Source organism: Saccostrea cucullata, unplaced genomic scaffold (genome assembly GCF_032062105.1).
Source record: "Saccostrea cucullata isolate Sc308-1 unplaced genomic scaffold, CSIRO_AGI_Scuc_v1 ctg2351, whole genome shotgun sequence".
Lineage (NCBI taxonomy): Eukaryota > Metazoa > Mollusca > Bivalvia > Ostreida > Ostreidae > Saccostrea > Saccostrea cuccullata.
Genome location: NW_026928083.1, coordinates 119,248 through 142,128, shown reverse-complemented (window position 1 = coordinate 142,128; position 22,881 = coordinate 119,248). Strand labels below are relative to the sequence as shown.

At 33.7% G+C, this 22,881-nt stretch overlaps 1 protein-coding gene and 1 pseudogene across 1 annotated transcript; one reads left to right on the top strand and one right to left on the bottom strand.

The window, feature by feature from the left end:
* Positions 1-12,717: 12,717 nt before the first annotated feature.
* Positions 12,718-13,760, top strand: LOC134276340 (putative nuclease HARBI1; annotated as a pseudogene).
* Positions 13,761-13,918: 158 nt separating this feature from the next.
* LOC134276326 (uncharacterized) lies at positions 13,919-21,164 on the bottom strand. Its single transcript, XM_062758586.1, has 3 exons — positions 19,613-21,164; positions 15,115-15,363; positions 13,919-14,157 (listed from the first exon to the last, which is right to left on the bottom strand). The coding sequence occupies exons 1-3, from the start codon at positions 21,162-21,164 to the stop codon at positions 13,919-13,921; spliced, it is 2,040 nt and encodes a 679-aa protein (XP_062614570.1).
* Positions 21,165-22,881: the final 1,717 nt, after the last annotated feature.

Here is a 22,881-nt window from a genome sequence, read left to right as displayed (position 1 = left end):
GAACCATGATCAAATTGTGCTTATTTAACCTGCTGTCACGGATTGTAAAATAAAATTACCAATCAATGCAGAAAATTCATTCAATGAGGTACATTTAAGGAACTTCAAATTAAAACATATTCATTCATATCATTCTTTCTTTTATATGTCAAAGATCTTTCATTATGCTTTGTAAGATTTTGTAGTTTCTAAAACAAAAGATTTTTTATTTGCATTTTTACGAACCAATTTTGAACAATGTATAAGCCAAAGAAGACTCATATAATTCCAGCGTTCAAAATAGTAAGAAAACCATTCAGTCTTTACTAGCAAATACGATGAGAAATGCTCAGGAGAGATATTCGTGGTATCCAAGGGCATTTAAGAGAAGGATTACCAATGTACAGACTGAAAGACTGTTTAAACAAAGAAATCATAGAGACTTTTTATCACACGGAACTACAAAAAGTAACCTTTTTTACGTAGAAAAGGTAATAAAAAAAACCAAAGACCGAGAACGAAATAAGCAAAACCTCTTAAAGTGATTACACTGGTCATTTAAATTAAATTCATTCGCAAATGCATATAAACTGCACAATTTCAAATGTTTTTTTTTATATCAATCAATCCTTATAAAATACTTTCATCATGATAAAAACAAATTTGTGTATAAATTTGTTTATGTATGACTAATAAATATGACAATGAAAAAATGTCGTTTTTCTTGCTTCATTTCAACAAACATTTGATAAGGATCAGTTTAACTGATTTTCATCATACGGTTTCATACCTGGGTATTTTACTTGAAAAAGACGTTAATGGTAACCTAACAACCAAGTTATATGATAAACGTGACGACTTTAACTTTTCTATCGTCAACTTCCCTTACATATGCAGCAATATACCTTTATCACCTGCATACGGAGTATATATATCTCAGTTGATTCGATTCGCAAGAGCATGCTCTACGTATGAATAATTTCTGAAACGAGGTAAATTATTGACAAGCAAGTTGATGAAACAAGAATATTAGCAGCATCGTTTAAAGTCATCGTTTCGTAAGTTCTATGGTCGATACAAAATCTTGTCAGCAAATACAATTAACCATTGAGTCAAATGCTAACTGACGTTTTGCATACCAATTGTTAGTCCATTATTTATACACTGAATTGACGACATATTTTTCTGTTATTTCACGGTCATGACAATGAGCACACGTCGGGTGAAACGGTGAGCAGGGGATTCTTACTCCTCCATGGCACTTGATTCCACCTCTGATGTTTAGGAGGTCGGAGTTTGCTCTGCTCTTGTTTTGTATAGTTTTATGAACTTTGAGATTGAATACGTTTCATTATCTCCAAATCCTTCTTGAACAAAATTGCTATTTGCATGTTCTGTATTCCTGTTCTAATACTTTTAAATAAAAATTTTTAAAAAAAGAGAAAATGTGATGGAAGAAGATAAAATGATTGTGTCTTAAATCAAATAAATATGCAAAAGGTTCGTTTAAATGTATATGTCATAAATCCCATCACTTCAAGATTTAAATGTTCGCGTTTAATCGATAAATTCTTTTAGGATTTTTCTTTTTACATGTAATGTTTCGCTTGACGCGTGTGCCATTTAATAAATGTGTTATTCAAAATTGTCCCAATTTAAAATATCAAGTGTTCATATGAATAAGGACACCATTAATCAGTAGTAAATTAAAAAGATCGAGATTAAAAGGGAGGGTTTTTTTTTTCCAAATGTCTATAATTGATGAAAAAAACTCCTTTATTAAGTCACTATGGTAATCATGGAAATGAATAACTATCATGTGAATGGTCAGTTCTGATCAAACAATGTCCCTTTAAATTAGTCAGATCCGGTCAACCGTAATCCCAATTTTCCAAATCATTTCCTGCGCCTTACTGAGGGGAGGGGCTCTAGTAAAACTGGCGCATAAACCTCCGTCTCACATATGACAACAATGGCATAGTCCATGTTTTTCTCTTGAAAACCCAAAATAAGACTTAGATCCAAAAGGAGAAAAGGAGATGCACAGTGACATTATGTAATAAAGAATCAATGGATTTATCAATAAATTTTATTTTTTTTACTCAGAAATATAAGAGGAATGGCGAATAAAAGACTACAGAAAGAAAGAGAACGTCAATATTTTGCCATAGGAAACCCGAAATATGTGTCCAATCAAAAAGCAAAATAGGAGGTGCACAAAACCCTAAGTAACAAATATTCTGGGAACTGTAATTTATGAAGTTACAGGTATGAAAGTCTCTTTTAATTTCATCCAGTCTTTTAAGAGGAGTTGAGGATAAGAGATGGGTACCCCAAAGGGTGAAAGATGGGCAGACGGACAGACAGATAATTTATCCTTGGAATATATCATTTGTGAATTATATGTATTTTGATTTGATTCGTCGACAAACATTTGATAAAAAATTATGTAGCCTTCTGATTGATTACATCACGTCCTCTACTACAGGCAAACGTAGCTTCTGCATGTTTTCCCTTATTTTGTTGTACGTAAACGTTGCATGTTTCAAGTCTATTTCTTCTAAACTTGAAACGAAAACGCATGTTTCAAATTATATAATTACGATAACTTTCTTAACATTTTGTGTAAATTTGTAGGTTCCAAACATCTCTAAATGGAATTAGGAAAATAAGACGTCTTAATTACTTACCTTTTCTTTGGGACTATTCATTAGGATATGACTGTAGAAAGGAAGGAAAAATTCCACGAAAAACGCGCAAATCGTATAGAGAAATGTTAGGGAAACGAAAGTTGGATTCCCGACTTATTCTTATTTAACTTTTTAAATTATATTTATCTTGTTTACTTACCTTATCTAAGGGACTATTCATAAGGGAAGATAGAAACGAAAGTAAAAATTCCATGAACAGCGCGCAAATTGTATAAAAATAACCTTGTATGTTTATTAAAATACATGTACAGTGTACATATAAGTCTAAGAAATTTCATAAAATTTAACATAGACGAAATTTCACAAAAATCCTTACAAACAATGGTACATGTACATAACGGGTCCTTGTTAATGTTCTACTAGCCTTTTTCAAAGTTTTATTGATCATTATCCCCACCTACATACATGTAAATACACGTTTTACTTCAGATTTTATCATAATACCGGGAAATATATGGAGATATCAAACAATATTCAAAGATGAAAGTCCATTGATAATGCAAAATTGGAGCAGAGCAAACACCTACCTCGAAAAATCAGAAATGGGATCAGGTGCCATGGAGGAATTAACATTCCCTGCCGACTGGTCACACTCGCCATGTGCTCCATGTTATGATCGGAAAAATCTCTCAACAAGTTAGTGTTAATTAAATTGACTATGAATATTTATGAGAAAAGTCAGTCAGCATTTGACTCAACGTTATTCGGTATTTGATGACAATGTCATTGTATCGACCAAAAAACTTACAAAACGATGAATTTAAACGGCAGTGTTGATATTTGTATTCATCAACTTGTCTGTCAATAAATTTCCTCGATTTAAAAATTGTTCAAACGTAGAACATGCTCTTGTGTATCAAATCAACTGAGAGATGATATACAGATCATAGATAGTACCTAAGGATAGTAAATAAAAGCCTTTTAAAAAGCTTATTTCCAATGTTGTCCTCAAAGACAAAGTATGTTAGTAGCAAAAAATACATTGATATTGGAATTTAGGCAGGATACTTTCATGAATATAGCATAATGCTTTGAAAATGACATATGTCGCAATAACACAATTTTACCTTTAAGAATAATCACAATAATGCTTATAAAACTAAAACAAATAAATAGACAATAAAATTAGACAAACATTGAATCAATGTGGTTTCACCAGCATTTGTAGATAAAAAAAGATCTTACAACTCTCCTAAATTTTTGTTTAGTAATCACCTTGATCGATATCAAGTAGCAATGCATTCTAGTTTTTAATAGCAATATAATATATCTTGTTTTATTGTATGCTTAAAAATGTGAATGATTTCATCATGCACAATGAGTTAAATCCCATCTTAATCAAAGTTTGAATTTCAAGAATCTGCATCATATCCTAAATTCAATAGATTGCACTATTAAGATCTGAATACTTAATTAAATATTTAGGACATGTATGTTATTGTATGAAATGCGCATATTTTACATATCTTCCCTTGATGTTGCTTTCATTGCAAATTTGTTTTACTGCATTAATAATTGGTATGCTCCCTATGCTGCGATTCAATAGACTCATCCAGGATTGTGTTCTGGTCAATTTTTAGAATGACAAACAGGTTTTTAAAAAAGATGTTGCAATTTCCTTCCTGGTGTCTTCTGACCTGTGGTACATATGACAACAGAAGACACCAGGAAGAAAATTGCAACATTTGGTGCAAACTTTGGTGGACCTCTTGTTCCTAATCCCATAAAGTTAGTTGAATATTACATTTAGAAATTTACATACTACATATAACTCAAAATTATTTGATTTATCAGTACTTTATTGTAAAAGATATTGACACGATTACAAAGTAAATACAATTTATTATATAAACGCCTACTTTTCCATCATCTCTTTTCTCTTGCAAGTGTTTCCAGAAGATGACACATTTAATTCCAGCAACATGGATACAACGTACTATTCAAAAGATGACACACAATCTATGTATATGCAAAAATAAAACAAATTGCTCAAGACACCCACACAAGACAACCCCCTTTACTATGGCGTCTGCAGGATTTAGAGGTACCAGGAACAGGAGATTGGGGAATTCCTTCTTCATTGCATTCACTAAAATGCTGAATTCAGACATTCCTCCAACCATGAAAACGGTAGATACTCTTTCTTCAAGCTTCTGCTGCTCAAGCACGCGCTTCAGGTGCTTTATGATATGGTATCTCGGGCCTTCAAAGAGTTTTTCAAATTCCTGTCTAGCAATGGCAACTTTTTGTCCAATTTCTATTGTGATTTTGCCAGCTAGCTTTGATTTTGCGATTATATCTTCAACATATTTCCTGTTTGTTCTTTAACAGATTCAGAAAGGATTCGTGGGAAAGGCATGAATTTTTTACCCTCATTTTTTTTATTTTGTTTCATTTTTTTCCTCAAAATTTCTCTGCATTTCTAGCACATCATTTTTGTTTTCTTTTTGATATTTCGTCATAACGTCATGGCCAAAAATAGATTTCAGCAGGTTAATGTATGCATTCATTATAATACTTGCTTCTGGTATGTTTTCGGTGGAAACAGTATCTCTTCTAAATGAATCACTGCTAGTAATTTCGTAAACTATGATGTCGCTGGTTGTACCTATGTAATGTATAATCCAAGGAATTCATTACTCATTATGGTAGCTGAAAGAGAAAAGAAGAATTATGAGATAATTATTGCATACCTCCAACGTCAAGGATGACAAAGTAGGTCCCTATGCTTATTGGGTTTCTATTTACTTCTTGATTTCCTGCTAGTGTGCCGGATAAAAAATGATTGCAGTATAGTAAAGCAGCATTCGGTTCGAGTGTTAATTGTAGATTGTTTGGTGGTATTCCAGCCTGAAGTACAACAACAATAACAACAAAAATTAATTAAAATATGCATTATTATACAACACTGTAAAATTAAAAAGTAAGACAACTTATGTTTGAATTTTAACACAGACTTGCCTCCTCTGCAGTGTTTCTGAGGACACTTTTTGCAGACTCTGATCATGTTCAAGGGACTGTGAGAACCCATTGAATATAGTCAGGATCAGCAGCAGCTGTGTATCCAGGTTTAGCATTAGCTTTATCAAAATGGCTTTTGATGTCGTGAATAGAATGTGTAAATATTGTGCGAAGGGGAATTGGATGTCCATTTGTGTCTTTAACAGTACTGTTGTATTTTATTCTCTGAAACAAACAAATGGCAATTTTCACAATTTGAAATAAATGTTTTAAATATATACCGGTATTTTTATCTATTTTAATTCTATACTTTTAATATCTTTAAAAAATATCATTGGGAAAGACACATTATAGAGAAGATGTCTATGTAAGATAAATTATTTTTAAAGATCTTTATTCTCTGCCCACTCAAACAAAATATATCTTGAGCTTTTATGATTTTCGTAAAGAAACATATTTTATTAGTAAAATACAAACAATACTATCAAAGCTTGCGGAGCAAAATTAAACAAAAAAGACATTTCAAATTGACAAAGAACAAAGTACGTTATTAGCTATATGCGGCCGAGAAATTTTACTATTTTTAAACTTCGATTTTTTATGCAAGTCTTTTATGTTTCGATTATAATAAGATCAAAGCTAAAGTCAACTTATATAAATATGACGTAATATGTTACAGTGACGTCATAGTACTACACCAAACAGCAGTTGCTCAGCGAAATCCGTTTATTTTTGATGAAAAATCAGTAAACATTGATGAAATTGAATATGTTCCCAAGCATTAACCACTTTTATTTTTTGTATATAAAATTATTGGCTAAAAGTCTCCGTCCAGTATTAAATTCGTGTCGGTTAATGAGTGGGAACAGTATACATTTTTTATATAAAGTAAGTCCGGAAATCAAAATTCAATATTAGCGTTCAAGATTTTACGCTGATTTTACACAGTATTTACGTAGGAAACGAATAATATAAACAGTTCTTTTTACTGCTGAAAACAAAGAAATTCATACAGGATAAAATCCACATCTGTTCATAAGTTAAGAATTTAGAGATGATACAAGTAATCATTAAAATTATTTTTCAAGTTTATAAAATCCCTTAACATTAAGAATGAAACATTTTAGTGTCGGGATTTTCATTTGTTGCATGGTTCAGACTGCGTTACATGTACAAGAAGGATATGGATATAACGAACAGTATTCAATATCAAAGTCCGTAAAACAATACAAAATCGGAGCAGAGAAAACACGGACCTCCGAAACATCAGAGGTGGGATCAAGTGCCAGGTACAATGAACGTAGAGCGTTAACCTTCCTCAATAATGTGCATTTGATGGTGACCTGATAAATAATAACTATATTTTTTATATATTTATAATTCAAAATTAGTAAGACTTTTTAAAGTATATAGCTATTACCAGTTACATAAATTATCCGTTGTTAGTCCTGATGTTTTTTTTATTGAGGGGGGAGGGGTGGGGGGGGGGGTTATACCATATAATGTGTCTTGAATAATTCCGCGTTTCCGAATTTACCTTATTTACCGCTGTACTTTGCACAACTCATACTTGGGAAAATCCATCAGTCATAAGCAACTATTACAAACAAAAAATAAAGATAAATAATCTTATGCCTATATTTAATCAATAAATTCACGTAATTTTCCATGAACTTGCCAGCCTATAGGCTAACCGAAGAATCGTCCATTTTGAGAAGCTTATAATATGACATTTTTCAATGTCGAAGGTTTGTTCGATGTACGAAGCAGGACATACTTACATTACAGAACGGCAATTTTATAAGCTTCAAAAAACATTATATATTGTTTTTAATACACGGCAAAAATAAAGAAAAAAAAATTAAGGCCATATTTATATAGCCCTCTAAGGATGCGTATCATTTTTTTTTCAAAGTTGTCATTACTGCTACAAAAAAGGTTACCGTGACATTACCGCTACATGTACATTTGAAGGTAAATGTATTATGTACATAACCGATACATTGACTCTTTCATCATCTTCGCTAGCCAAGGGTTTCTGATACGCTACTTTCCTCATAAACCCTTGGCCTACGGTGTTCATAGAAATCGGGATTTTTTTCCAGAGTTCTGATTGGATTTCAGTACACCCAGGTCGACCAATCAGCAATTTTTTTTTTTGTAAATGACGATATTTGCGTTCGGGGATACATCTTCACTCTTTAATCTCGGAAATGACAAACGCAAGTAAACAACGATCCTCAAAATATGTGATTAAGAATCTATATTGAAGCTTCAGATTTGTTCTATAAATAATGAATAAACATAACTCAAATTACTTCTTCATTATTCTTTTTTAACACGTGTCTTTATTTCTGGCGATGACGCAATCTGTGCGTACCTGATAGATTCGAGATCACGTGACGGAAAACAATACCGTCTTTTGACTTCAACGTATGCCAAGGGTTTGTGAGGAGTCATTTCCGGAAATCATTGATGGCTGATCCTATATGTCTGCTATTCTCTTACTGAAAAAAAAAATGCAGCAGAAAGTTGAAAATTTTCGCAGTGTGGCGGTAATTATGATGACGAGCACTTTGCACACAAGCTTAGTTTAATTTATGTCAGATATCGTGTTACACTGGTTTTGTTCAAATGCCTGGAGTGCATGTAAATTATACCTGCAATTCACTTTATAATATACATGTCAATCCGTTTATATAACTCAGATCCGCCTCATCGCAATGCGTGAATCTTTAGGGGGCTCGGAGCCCCCCCCCGGCCTTCCATCTCCCGATCAGAAAAGAAAAAAAAACTGTCAATGCCAACTATTTAAAGAAGATCAAAGCGGAGAGTACTTGAAACTGATTTGCACTGTATAGGTACATGTACCTTGTAGAAAGAGAAAGGAAGGTGTGCTCTATATGAAACAAGTGCTTGTGAGAAATGCCCTAATTACCAGAATTTAATTCTTTGATTCATCAAATGAATTTCACCGTGTATATCCCAAAATGCGGGGTGTATACTATGTAGTGCGCGGGGTGTATGCTTCCGAAGCGAAAGAAAGGGGGTCAATGTAGGTTCTTTGTCCATTTTCTCAACTTACAGATATTTTTCGCCAGAAAGCGTATGCCTCAGGCGCGGATCCAGAAATTTTTCAAAGGGGGGGGGTTGAAGTATTTTTCAAAAGGGGGGGTTGAAGGCGAAAACAGCTAAAACGTACGTTAAACACATACATAGAGTTAAATAACTCAATAGAATATCGATACAGGGTGGAGAATAGTTTTTGAAAGTGGGACGTTGATCAACCTGGGAAAAAGTACTTGTATACATTACCAGAAAGTTTTTTGAAAAAGAAAGGAAAATGAATCTCCGAACCTGAAAATCCTATTTTGTAAAGGGATGGGGTTTTATTTTGTTTTTACAACCGAATTTCTTTATATACTACATTAGCCTTTCACCTTACATTTTCTATAGTAAAAACACAACAAAAAATTGGAACTTTCTTATTTCTCTTTCTTTTTTGCAAATCCAAAGGGGGGGTTGGAACCCCCATACCCCCCCCCCCCTCTGGATCCGCCACTGTGCCTACGAAAGAAATCATTATCTAAGGAGTATATGGATACCTATGAATCCACTGGAAACCTTCTAGTTTTATCAAACACCTCAACACAATTCCGAGGATCGGAGCAAGATTGACGCTACACTGTGTTTATGATCAAATATCAGAAGAAAGCTTCGCTTTATCATCGCTTTTATATTATTGTTAAATACATGTTTACTATATAAACGTTTGTACAATTTGTCTATAATTAAAACAGTTCGTATATAAAGATATTGACGAAAAATCAATGTTGTGTCCGGGGTGTATGCAACATGTTGTACGCGGGGTGTATACCCCTCTCTTTACTCTATAGTATCATATTGTCTGAAATATCATTAAAGTTTTCTTAACAATTGACTTTTGTGAAAGTTATATTTATTTTTAAAATTATTCACCAGTTTTGTAATAGCACAACTTCAGGTTCATGAATTCGATTTACTGGAAAAAAAATTGATACATGTTCATCTCACTTTTGGCGTTGCATGCACATGGAAGAAAATGTACAGGGTTCTTTGTTTAACTGTTTTATGTGATAAACAACAATTCATTTTTTCGAATTAAAGACACCTTATTAGATCATTCCTTAATAAATGCTTCACTGATGCATCATTTTGAACATTTAACATTTTCTCTTAATTTCTGTTTAACCTTTTTCAACATTTATTAAATGACACTGCATACGGAGTGTCTATATCTCAGTTGATTCGATACGCAAGAGCATGCTCTACGTAAGAACAATTTCTAAAACGAGGTAAATTATTGACAAGCAAGTTGATGAAACAAGAATATCATTAGTCTCGTTTAAAGTCATCATTTCGTAAGTTCTATGGTCGATACAATGACCTTGTCAACAAATACAATTTATCATTGAGTCAAATGCTGACTGACGTTTTTCATACTAATTGGTAGTCCATTATTTATTCACTGAATTGACGACGGATTTTTTTGTTATTTCCCGATCATGACAAGGAGCACGCAGCGGTTGTAACCGGTCGGGAGGGGATGCTCACTCCTCCATGCCACCTGATCTCACATCTGATGTTTCGGAGGTCCGTGTTTGCTCTGCTCTTGTTTTGTATTGTTTTATGGACTTTGAGATTGAATACTGTTTGTTATCTCCACACCCCTTTTATTGAAAATATTTAGCTTTTTGTAATGTCATAAACACCGCAAAAATGTTTTTCTTCTTGTAGTATTTATATGCTGTGTACTTTGCCCCCAGGAGCTCACATTTGGCAGTAAACTATTTGTTTTAAATTGAGGCTAATTGTACTGAGTACATATTTTTTTTTAGGAGAGGGGGGTGTTTGTGTCTTAGGTCATTTTTTTTTTTTGGGGGGGGACTTTACTACGTGTATATACGATAATAAATTAGAGGAGGGGTGAACATTAATTGATATTAATTACACGTCAACGTGAAATTGTAATTTTTGTACCCAAAACAGTTTTTTTTTTCAATTGTGCATGCCCTCAGAAAATTGTCGTCCGTTAGTACAAATGTGCATTTTTATAGCTGGTTTTACATGTTTATTGTAATTTGTAAAATATGAAATCTTTTCAGATACAATGTAAGGAAAAATGAGTCCACATATTGCAAAAATTGAAAGGCAAATTCATTTAAGATATCATACAAACACGTAGTATCACCCCCTTTTTGTTCCAGACACAACTTTTCACTACAGAAAATGTTCATCGAAAGTCAAGTTGTCCCCCCCCCTTTTTATTGCAGCATAGTCAAACAATGATTATGTAGTATGTTTAAGTAAAAAAAAAGATGGGACCTCCAATCTCATCTGAAATAGGAGTTTTGAGTTACGATAACCCCCCCCCCTTTTTTTTTTTTTATAACTAGTCAACTTATGTCAAGGATTTTTGTTGTTTTTTTTTTCAGGTATCCCCCCTCCAAAAAAGATTCTATATCACTGTCATAAATGCTTAAGAATACATGTATTGATAACATAAAATTTGCAGAAACAAAAAAAAAGAGATTTATGCATAATACACCATTCATGTAGTGTTTCTATTATTTTTAACAGGCGAAATATTTAGATTAAATGGTCCGAAGAAAGGACAAAGTGTCCTCAATGCAGGGATGGGGGGAGGGCCCCTTTGGAGATATTTTATATTTTATGATCGTTGATTTAGACCATTGCGCCATCTACGCATTAATTCAGATAACAATCGCTCCTAGCGCCTATTATGTTTGAATATGATAGTTTGTTTTTAATTTTTTTTTATTCTTTTGATTTTTTTTAAATTGAGTTAATTCATTTTACACTTCAGTAAGTTTATGGACTTTACCTTTTGGTTTGGCATTAGTATTAAGGTCTTTAATCAACACTACCTGTCGCTTATAAACCTGTGTAAATAATATTTCCATAGATACTTCGCACTAACAATCCTAAGAAAAATATTGGGTATACACCCCGCGTACAACATGTTGCATACACCCCGGACACAACATTGATTTTTCGTCAATATCTTTATAAACGAACTGTTTTATTAACAGACAATTTGTACAAACGCTTATATAGTAAACATGTATTTGACAATAATATAAAAGTGACGATAAAGCAAAGCTTTCTTCTGATATTTGATCATAAACAGTGTAGCGTCAATCTTGCTCCAATTCTCGGAATTGTGTTGAGGTGTTTGATAAAACTAGAAGGTTTCCAGTGGATTCATAGGTATCCATATTCTACTTAGATAATGCTTTCTTCCGTACGCATATGCTTTCTGGTGAAAAATATCTGTAAGTTGTGAAAATGGACAAAGAACCTACATTGACCCCCTTTCTCTCGCTTCGGAAGCATACACCCGCGCACAACATAGTATACACCACGCATGTTGGGATATACACGGTGAATTTTAAAAAAGATATGTAAAATATCTTAAGTTTTAAGAAATGATTTAATACCAGATAAACGCACAAAGTTTGTACACGTACAAGTTTTCAACAATAATAAATTAATATCCCCATTTTTAAGATTATTTCTTTCCTCTCAAATAGAAAAGCAAAGTTACAGTGTCAGTTTGACAACAATTTCTGTCCCAAATAGTTTCCTTTATTTTTATAATACTTAGGGAAAAAACCGCTTCTGCCGTTTTAATATACCGAGGACGGGAAAAAGCATTTACAGCAACCATTCATTGTTTTAATATATTAGGTAGATATTTATAAATCATGCATTTCTAAAGGATTGACCTCAAGTTCGAAACATTTGAGCATTGTGCAGTGCGCCGCCTGTGCAATACAGCTGCTATTTTTCAATGACAGATTTCAAGCGCTTTTAAAAACGTTGAAACCTGGAGAAGGGGGGATGAGGGTACGGTAGGTAGAATCGAACATAATGCAATTCAAAAAGGAAAGTATTGAGAAACGGCTTTTGGATTTAAAAAATCCATACTAAATCAACAGCAGAAAGCTAGTCTCGGAAAAGACACCACAAGAGGTGTCTTAAGACTATCTTAGAACTCCTAAACATGGCTGTCGTTTACCACTACCTGTTACAAAGACGTCGTTTACGTCGTGAGCGAGTATTTAGGGATATTGACAACCCGCTAGATTATCTTGATGACGATGATATAATCTGTAAGTACAGACTCCCAAGACATTTGATCACAGGCCTTTGCAGGGACTTAGAACCTCACCTTCATCGACCTACTTTGAGGTCACACGCGATGCCCGTGTCCTTACAGGTTATGGTCGCTTTACGCTTCTATGCAACGGGGAGTTTTCAGGCCGTAACAGCTGATGTTCATAGAATATCGCGCCCAAGTGTGTCCAAAATAATAAAAGATGTTTCAAACTGCTTGATATGAATAGCACCCGAGTATATAAAAATGCCAACCTCTCGACTTCAACTGTTAGAAATTATGCCAAGCTTTCATAATATTGCAGATTTTCCTAATGTTATTGGTGCAATAGACTGCACTCATGTAAGAATTAAATCCCCAACAGTCGATGAACATTTGTTTGTTAATAGAAAGAATTATCATTCAATCAATGTTCAAGGAGTGTGTGACTACAATTTGCGTTTTTTAAACATTGTTGCAAAATGGCCAGGCAGCACACATGATGCATTTGTTCTTGAAAACTGTAGATTAAAAGATTTGTTCGAAAACGGAGAAATTTCTGAAGGGTGGCTTCTTGGAGACAGTGGATATCCGTTACGTCCATGGCTTTTGACTCCTGTGATTCAGCGTACAACACCAGCAGAAGAAAGGTACAATTTCGCACATATTAGGACGAGAAACACAGTTGAGCGTAGGTTTGGGGTGCTGAAGTCTAGATTCAGATGCTTGGATACAAGCGGCGGAACTCTATGCTACTCACCGTGCAAAACGTGTCAGATTGTTGTGGCCACGTCAGTTTTACATAACATGTGCATCAATAATAGGTTCCCCTACCAGATGATTGTCTTAATCCATGTGATAATGGTAGGATAGGTGGACAAAACTACATTGGAAATCTTAATGATGGATTAACTTTTAGAAACAGACTAATCAGAGGGAGATTCTCATAATATGAAAACACTTATGTATAGCACAGTGCACAAAAGGGAAACATTTACATCAACATTTTATTGTGTACATTTCATGTTCATTCATAAAAGTAATAGTATGTGTAAAAATTACTTTCTATTACTCTTTTTAAAATAAATTCAGTCTCCAATGTCTTTATTTACACATTTTCTTCTGGGGATGTGAAAACTATACCCATGCTACTCAGGTATATTTGGTGTTTCTGTTGCTTTATAACTAGTTTTGCTTGTTCAATTTCCAGCAGTTTCTTCTCCACCTCTAACCTTTCTTTATCCACTTTCAGGATTTCTCTCTGTATTTCCAGCGAGTCCTCACCGTATGAATCTTTAGAGGAGTTTTTCTTTTCTCGTTTCTGAGTATTCTTAGAACCAGTGGTGTCTAAATGTATATGTACAAATGAGATAATAACTTCAGCAATATATATATGTATGGCACGCCAAATCCACAAAAATGAGCAAAACATAGTTTCACAGTGGATAAACTAGGTTTATCGGTTGAAAACTATAGTTTACGGACTGTAAACTATAGTTAACAACGTTAATCTATTTTTAGAATCTTTAGAGGAGATTTTCTTTTCTCGTTTCTGAATATTAACTCTAGATAACGATCTGATAAATATAGTTTCACGATTTGTAAACTATAGTTTACAAACCGTTAACTCTAGATAACGATCTGATAAATATAGTTTCACGATTTATGAAACTATGATTAACAACTCTTAACTATAGTTTACGATTGTAAACTATAGTTTACAAACATGTATCTATGTTTATTAACAAAATCTATTGTTAACGCTTTATTCAGACAGATAAACTTAGATTAGCATTCGTAAACTATAGTTAACGACCGTTTAATATAGTTTTACAGATGAAAACTATACTTAACGAATCGTTAACTATAGTTTACGGTTTGTAAGCTATAGTTTACAGTCGATAAACCTAGTTTATCAATTGTGAAACTAGGTTTATCTCATTTTTGTGAATTTGGCGTGCCATATATATGATACAAGCTCTCAAATTATAGAGTACGTTTAATAGTATACCAGTTTTCACATGCAAACAAGTACTTAGCTGCAGAACTGTAGCGTTTGGTTTAATATGGGCTTATTAGTCTTTTACCATATGTTCAAAGTCTAATATTTATAATCATATCGCTAAAGTTCTGCAACTAACACGTACTACAAGTGTGTAACCCCCCCCCCCCCCCAGCTTTACTGCTTTACATCTGGATTTTTTTTTAATTGAGGTGTGAATTATTTTTATCTTATTTATATATAGCATATATGACAATATACAAGCAACCAAAAAAAGGTTAAATTGTTTTTGTATAATTTACCTGAGGAATTATTTGCTGAAGCCAATACTGTCTGTGATACTTCGGGGGAATGCAGTGAGGTACTACTAGTAGTTTGTGGAATGCTAGAATCCGTAGATATTGGGGTTTCCTCCGTATCCAGTCCTCCTATGACCCCGTCTATTGGCGTGTCCCCAATGATATCGATGGCCACTACTGTGTCCTCCAGCGGAGTAAGAGACGACGATGTTGGGGGGCCTCCTCCTGTCTGTCGCGAATCTTTCCTTTTTTCTTAGTTTCGGACATGTAAGTTGTCCACTTTTTCCGCACCTCTTCGACGGTCCGTATATGTCCATTTGTGGAACATGCATTCACTTTTTCGCAAATGGAGTCCCATGCTCGTTTTTTGCTATTATTTGTTGTCACATTAGATAACTTTGCAAACAAAAGGGTTTTATTTTTCTCCACTTCTTTCAGCAGAGTTTAGAGCTCCGCATCCGTGAAATTAGGATTTCTTTTACGGTTCATCGTCTACGAAAGTCCTAGGTTTAACCGACAATCAGAACAAGCACACGGGTAGGCCCGTGAAGTTTCATGTGTACATGTAGTGGTTTAGATTTTCATTTCATAGCCATCGTTTCGTAATTCATAATTTACAAGTATTTGCTGGTATTTCAGTTTGATAATTCTATTTACCTTTTGTTTTCAGTTGTAACTTACGTAAAAGCCCTTTATTATTTGTCTTTTATAAGTTAAGACATGAGTTGACATTCCACATGTTTTACTTTTTAAACAGGAAGTGTCATCCATGTTGGCAGTCTTTCCGTAGTACTTTTGATAGCTGCGTTCTGATTAGTTAACTTAGCTTTAGGATCTTTGATAGTCATTGGCTTTTATTTTGGGCCAAGCTAGGGTATTTAAACCCGTGTTCGAGCAGTTTACTTCACTTGGTTAGGGATAAGCCTCATGGCACATTACCTCAAGGTACACGGCATTATAGGTTTCTTTTAGCACGTGCTGAGTGAGCACTTTTTGATAGGTTAGGATGTAGGTTATTAAAAGTAAATTAAGTTTCCCTTTCCAAGTCCAGCCTAGTCTAGGGATATGTAGATAACAGGTCTATTTTCTAGAACCACTATTTATTATTTATTGTTGGGTGTTGTTTATTTTCTGGGTAAGTTATTTTTAGAGCCTAGAATTAGCATTGATATTTTCAGTTCAACTCTAGAGTGTTGATAGAAGTCATATTGGGTGATGTAGCTCATTCCCTTTATATTTTTTTTTTATCTCTTTAGGATTTTTCACCTTTTTGATAAGTATGGCAGCTCAGTAGGGACATAGATTATTTTTCATAGTTTTGCCACATTCCTCCCATTTTTCATTACATTTTTCAATTATTTATTTATTGAGATTATTCATTGAGATTATTGAGATTCATTTTTCAGATTAAATTACATTTTTGTTAAAGCTTTATTTATCCTGTGCCATTTTCAAAGATTTTTCTGTTTGTTAAATTTTGATCATTATTTATTATTTGTTATCATTTACAACGGTTAATTCTCACTTTATTAAATTGATAAAACTTACAACTGTGTTTTCATTTAGCGTTGACCATAGTTCAGAAATCCCCTTACCTGGGTTGATCATTTATAACTGGAGATAGTTTACTCCTTTCAGCCAAGTTGGCTAGTAACTTTGGTAATTTATACACTGAAGAGTTCTACTTCCGGTTACACATGCTTGATCGAGTTCATAGTTAACAATTGGTCAGTAGGAAACTATATCAATAACAAACACATATCTACATGCGGCGGATCTAGTCTAACACAGAATGATATCCCGCAATCATTTGATTTGCGTCTAAATTATAGTTAAATTATGTCAGTTCAACGGCAGATTGTAATAATTAACAACAATCTTGGCTAGATATAGCATAAGTTAGATTTAAATATTAAAAACATAAATCGAAATCTATGGTTTAACAGTATGTACTTTTGAAACAAAGAATATATTAGAATCCGACAAAAGTTATGATATCGTAACTTAGGATCTGTCTAAGACAGCTTTGATTTACATGATAAGATATGTCTTAAGATCATCTTAAGATATGTCTTAAGACATATATCCTAAGACACATCTTAAGACAAATCTTAAGATATCTTTGTAAACATAGCCACAGGCTTTTATGTTTTTTATCAATAAAGAATTACTTCATTGAGGCAATAAAAAAAACAACACTCGATTTCCATGTGGACATTTTAACACAACCATCACTTCATGATCTGACACTTATCTCGGGTTTCACAAAACAAAACACGAACGTTGCCATTATAATCATATGGAAGACAGGGGTATCATCTAGTGAGCTCATAGCTTACAGTGCCTCTAGTTTTGAGTGTGTATGGTTTGTTTACTAGACACTTCACGGGTACACATTAGAAGTACACATAAAAAAAGGAACTGTCAATTAATTTTTCATATTTTGCTTCAGTGTGAATATAACCTTACAAAAATGAAAATGTTCGTTCTGATTTTCCTACTAAACTCTCTGAAAAATATACACTGAACTGAGTATAAGGGTGGTATGGTACTGTGAGCACTTAGCTCACTATGTGATACTCCCGCCTCCCATATGGTTATTATAATGGCATAGTCCATGCTTTGCTCTAGGAAAAACAAAAGGAGAGTCAGATCAAAAATTCGGGTAGGTGGTGCATAATGACATGAAAAATAAATGTGAAAGTATCATTACATTTTATTCAGTAGTATAGGAGGAGTTGCAGAAAAGACATATAGGAACTCTTCAATACTAAAGATAGAGTGACAATACCCAAGATTTTGTTATGGGAAATCCGCAAAATTAAGTCCATGGTAAATGCTATCTTTGGTTTTTTAAAAAAATACGCAGACGGAATTCAAATTAAGTTCTTGCAGGGTGAAATTAAAACCATCGTGGTTGGCACTTTTCAAGAAATCGTGAAAATTTAGCACCATGGAATTAAAACTACTTGCAGTATGTGTCCGGTCAAAAAGTAAAGTAGGTGATGCACAATGGCACTATTTAAGAAATATTCCGTGAAAGTTTCATTGAATTTCATTCAGCGGTATAAGAGGAGTTGTTGATAGGAGATTGGTATCAATAAGCGAATCAGACGGACGGAGGGACAGAGGTACACACCGATTGACGGAAGAACATCCCGATCACTATATAACCTCCTTCTTCTTAATAATATATGATATAGCAGCATTTTTGTCAGAGCAATGATTTTTCGCCATCGCAAAATAATGTTCAACTAACCCTTACGTCTCGATAAATCCTTTACTCCTTTACATTCTGAATCATCTAATTGGCTTTAACGAAATTTAATTTTATTATTTAATGAGATCAAAATATCTTAAATTCATTTCTTAATTTAGCTCAGTTGAGCAATTTGTCCAATACGTCTCTTTATTATTTTTTTTTTTGCCCCCTAAAATTTCAACTTTAATCCACAAGGGGAGGTTATTCTCATTTTTTACCTCACGTTGAGTGTGCAAATATTTAGGATAATGACGCTTAATTTTCTACGGGCAAAATGTCATTGTTCGACGCCGAATGATAACCAGGGTCATGTCTTAACGATAAAGAATGGCCGGGGTTATTTTTCGCCGTAGAAGAATGGTCATTCATTTTTCTATGGGGGCCATTATTCGTCTTTACACCCGCCTTCTGAGTAAATGTGTATTACGTGACACAGAAGTAATAATACTTAAGAAATAAGGTATCATTCTTAAACATCTATCGGGATATAAATACGGGTTGGTCACGAGATTAAATTCCATAAAGCCCGAAGGGCTTTATGATGAATTTAATCTCGTACCAACCCGTATTTATAGCCCGATAGATGTTTTAAAATGATACCTTATTACTTATATTAACATTTGTGACTTATTCATACTTCATATTTGCCTGATTGTGACTTTTAACGTGTGAAATGCGTTATCTTTCAAAACCCAACGGCATGTATGTCATCAACTGAATGCGCGTCGACCTTTTATGACGTCACAGAGAAATTACGTCGAACGTTTATCTACACGCAAATCTATGACCTCTTGACCCCGTACCTGTATTTATACAGTTATAGATACGCATTGCTTTCAGTAGTGTTATATAAAGGAAAACATTTGCAAATGTAAATATATCTGCTATGGATGAGACGAATTGAAACAAATACCGTATAAGTGGAAATTTTAGCAAGACGTAAATTTAGCAATTTGTCCTTAAAAACTGGTAATTTATTCTTAACGAGATATAATTTAAGCGATTTAAAAATGCTCACTTAAGAAGCTATATCAAATAAACTGCAATTAATTTTAGCGATCTCAGCACCCTCGCTAATAATGCCAAAATTAAATCCTCGCTAAAAATTCTGCTTATACGGTAACAATTGCATGCTCGTCAGATAATCCTATGTCTAAAGAACTTTTACATGTATCATTTAAAATATCAACAATTTAAGTTAATAATTTAAAGGCTGTCTGTTCAAGTATCTATATGTACGCATTCTGTTGCTGTTCCGTGACCCAACCATTAGAAGATGAGCTTTGTCGTCGTAACTAAGGCTCTGTGGTTCGCATATCCCATGCTGTTCTGTCAATATCAAGGACAGAAATTTACCGTCCTTGTCAATCATGTGTATTGTGTTTGTGTTGAAATCACAGACCAGTATGTGTGATAGGACATCAGTACAGATTCCACGTGGTGATAGTCTTGACATTGGTGGCGGTGCTGTGTAGGAGAATCGATGCTTTCCCTCACGGTCTGTCACTACCACAGCATCAAGAAGTAAGTCAGAAACAACAACATCTCCATTTCTGTTTTCTGAGATACATCTAGGCAAACTATTCAATTCCCGACCAGTGTTACTGTATAGTATGGTTTGTATGTGTTGTCCACCGTTGTTGTACCGAACTATCTTGCCAGTCCATGTATTTGTATCCCACATCCCAACTAATAAATCGCCAGTGATGAGGGAGCAGTAGACACACTGTGGAATCCATGGGTCTAATTTATTTACTCGTGTTTTCAATGTAGACTTTGTTCTATTATCGTTAGACAGCTTGCAAATGTTATAACATTTATCTATATAAATAAGATCGAAATGAATGTTTATTGTATGAACACCCCAGTAACTTTTACGTCCGTCTAGCAAGCAATGCAGAGTGTCACCTGCTGTGTTTGTTAAAAGGAGATTTTTATTATCACTAACCCAGACCCAGTCTGGTGCAACGCAGGAAATGTGTGTCACACTTGTTACACCTAACACTGTGACAGTTCTGATTAACACCGGTGAAGACATTAGTTTTAAAAAGCACTCATTCCTTATTTGTCTTTTCCCTGTCTCTATGATTTGGATTTTATTAAGTAACTTAATCTCACCACTCACACTGATTTCGTCAATCGGCTTGGAAAACAGTACATGAACATAAGGAATCACTTCTATTTTAGGGACATACGTCTTCTTCAGGAATAATAGAAATTTCACAGATCTTTTCACTGATTGTTCATTTATACAGTGATATTTTTCTATGAAAGCTAGATAGCTGACCATTTTTCTAATCTGTTGCTGTGTTTTACAAATGAAGCTTTTCCGTTCGATTTTAATATCCAATATTATGGTGTCAATTAGTCGTTTTAGTCTTTTGGCTTTTTTTGACATCTGTGAGCGGACGTTCGAGATTTCTGTGTGACAAATGTTTAAATCGCTTTTGATTCCTGTGAGAAGATGACATCTGTTAAAGAGAATATCACTCCTTAAGTTGTTGAAAATGTCTCTTTCTTGCTGGAGATAAGTTTTATGAGCTGTTTTAATATCTATTGTATTATGATTTTTGTGTTCTTCACGCATGACACAAGAAGGAAGCCCACACCAAATGCAGTACAGTACATAGATTTTTTCTGGGTGTTTCGTGCAGGTCTCTTCTACTATGATTGAAGGGTAAATAACAACATCATGACATATTGTATCAAGATCAAAGAAATGGCTTTCTTTACACTGAGGACACAGATCGTATTTACAGGTTTTACAGTAGTAACGTGTGTTTACCGACATTGTGAACACTGATGATGCACTTTAAATCGGGTACTGAATCATTTGGTATTCATGACGTGGAGGGTCGACGTCTAAGTCATTTGAGACAGCCTTCTAAAATTGAATGAATAACATCTGCACTTAATTCAAGTAAGACAGCTTAATGATAATATAAAAAGATAAAATATATATCAAGCTAAATTTCTTCTATTTATGGCTTTGGAAAATTATGCTCACGTTTTGTTTTTATTTTTTTTTTATTTTAAATTTTCGTTTTGGACCAAAGTTAAATCCGTAAAAAAGTCAGCTTATAGGTAAGTATATTCAGTAAATTTGATTTAACATTTGAAATGATAAGAAAATTGTCATGAGAAGTCCACTACTTTATTGTAAAAATGTTAAAGTTTGGAAACAATAGCTGTTTGATCGTATGCTTGAACATCTATGTAATCCATCATATTTCCAATCAGATTTTCAACGACAGAATAAGGCCCAAGTACATTTATTGTAATTCAATTCATTTGATTTAAAGTAGACTATTGCCTAATTGAAGGATATGGAAATAAAGAACAGTGTTCAATCTCAACGTCCATTAAACAAATATACAAAACAAGAGCAGAGCAAACACAGACCTCCGAAACATCAGAGGTGGGATCAAGTGTCATGGAGGAGTGAGCATCCCCTGCCGACCGGTTATAGGATATCAAAGTGCACTCAGCACTATGATTTATAGTAGCAAAATCTGTATTCTTTATTATTTTTTCTATCGAGTGAATCGAATTCAAGTTATCTGTAATCTCAATTATAAGTTTATTCCTTAATATCAATTTGAATTTCCAAACCAGGGCATATTTAGCATGCTTTTCTCCTAATTGTTTGTTGATGGACTCCTTTTTGGAGTTTTATTTTGTCATTACTATGATATACCTGTGATTTAAATCATTATCATCAAACTTTGAACGCTAATCGTCAGATTATTGTCAGAAAATAGCATAAGGCCAACTTTGAATCAATCTTTCCTTTAAAGTTAAAAAGAGCTTCCCTATTAAAAAGTGTAAGACGTCGACTGTAGAAGTCAGCATATGCTTGCAACTTAAGAGGTCCTGAGTCCACTTATGGTTGGTTGATCCCTGACGAATTTTAATCGATATAATTTATACGCCTTCTTCTAAAACCGAGAATCATCAATCAGATTGTGTTTCTCTTAGGGTTTCTTATTTAGTGTTTGATAGGATATCGATGTTAGTGTAAAAACCTGAAGTACAAAATACATTTCAAATGAGATACTCAAGTACTGTTGATTTTGTAGAAATGGTCGGCATTTAATTTTTTACAAGCCTTAAATATGATGTTACTGTAGTATATGTACCTAGATTGATATCCATGGGTTTTTTTTATAAAATTATCCGATATTTGGCGAGGTCAAAATATATTTATGACAAAACAATTAATTGGGGGTTTTCCACACATTATTCCTACTTTCGTTTTTAGAAAAATAATTTTTTTTTATAGATCTTTTTCTCTACAGTGAACAAATATTCATATAAACATCATAACTTAACAACCCAGTTGAATATAATTGATATTAAATTCAGACGAAAACAGTGGAGACATAAGGAAAGAAAATATTATACTAACCCAAGCCCTTAATCAGTCCAATGAAGAAAAAGAAATAGGCGAAAACTATTTAGAAATATAAACCTTGAAAGCTGAGTATTAACCAACCTCTTCACGAATT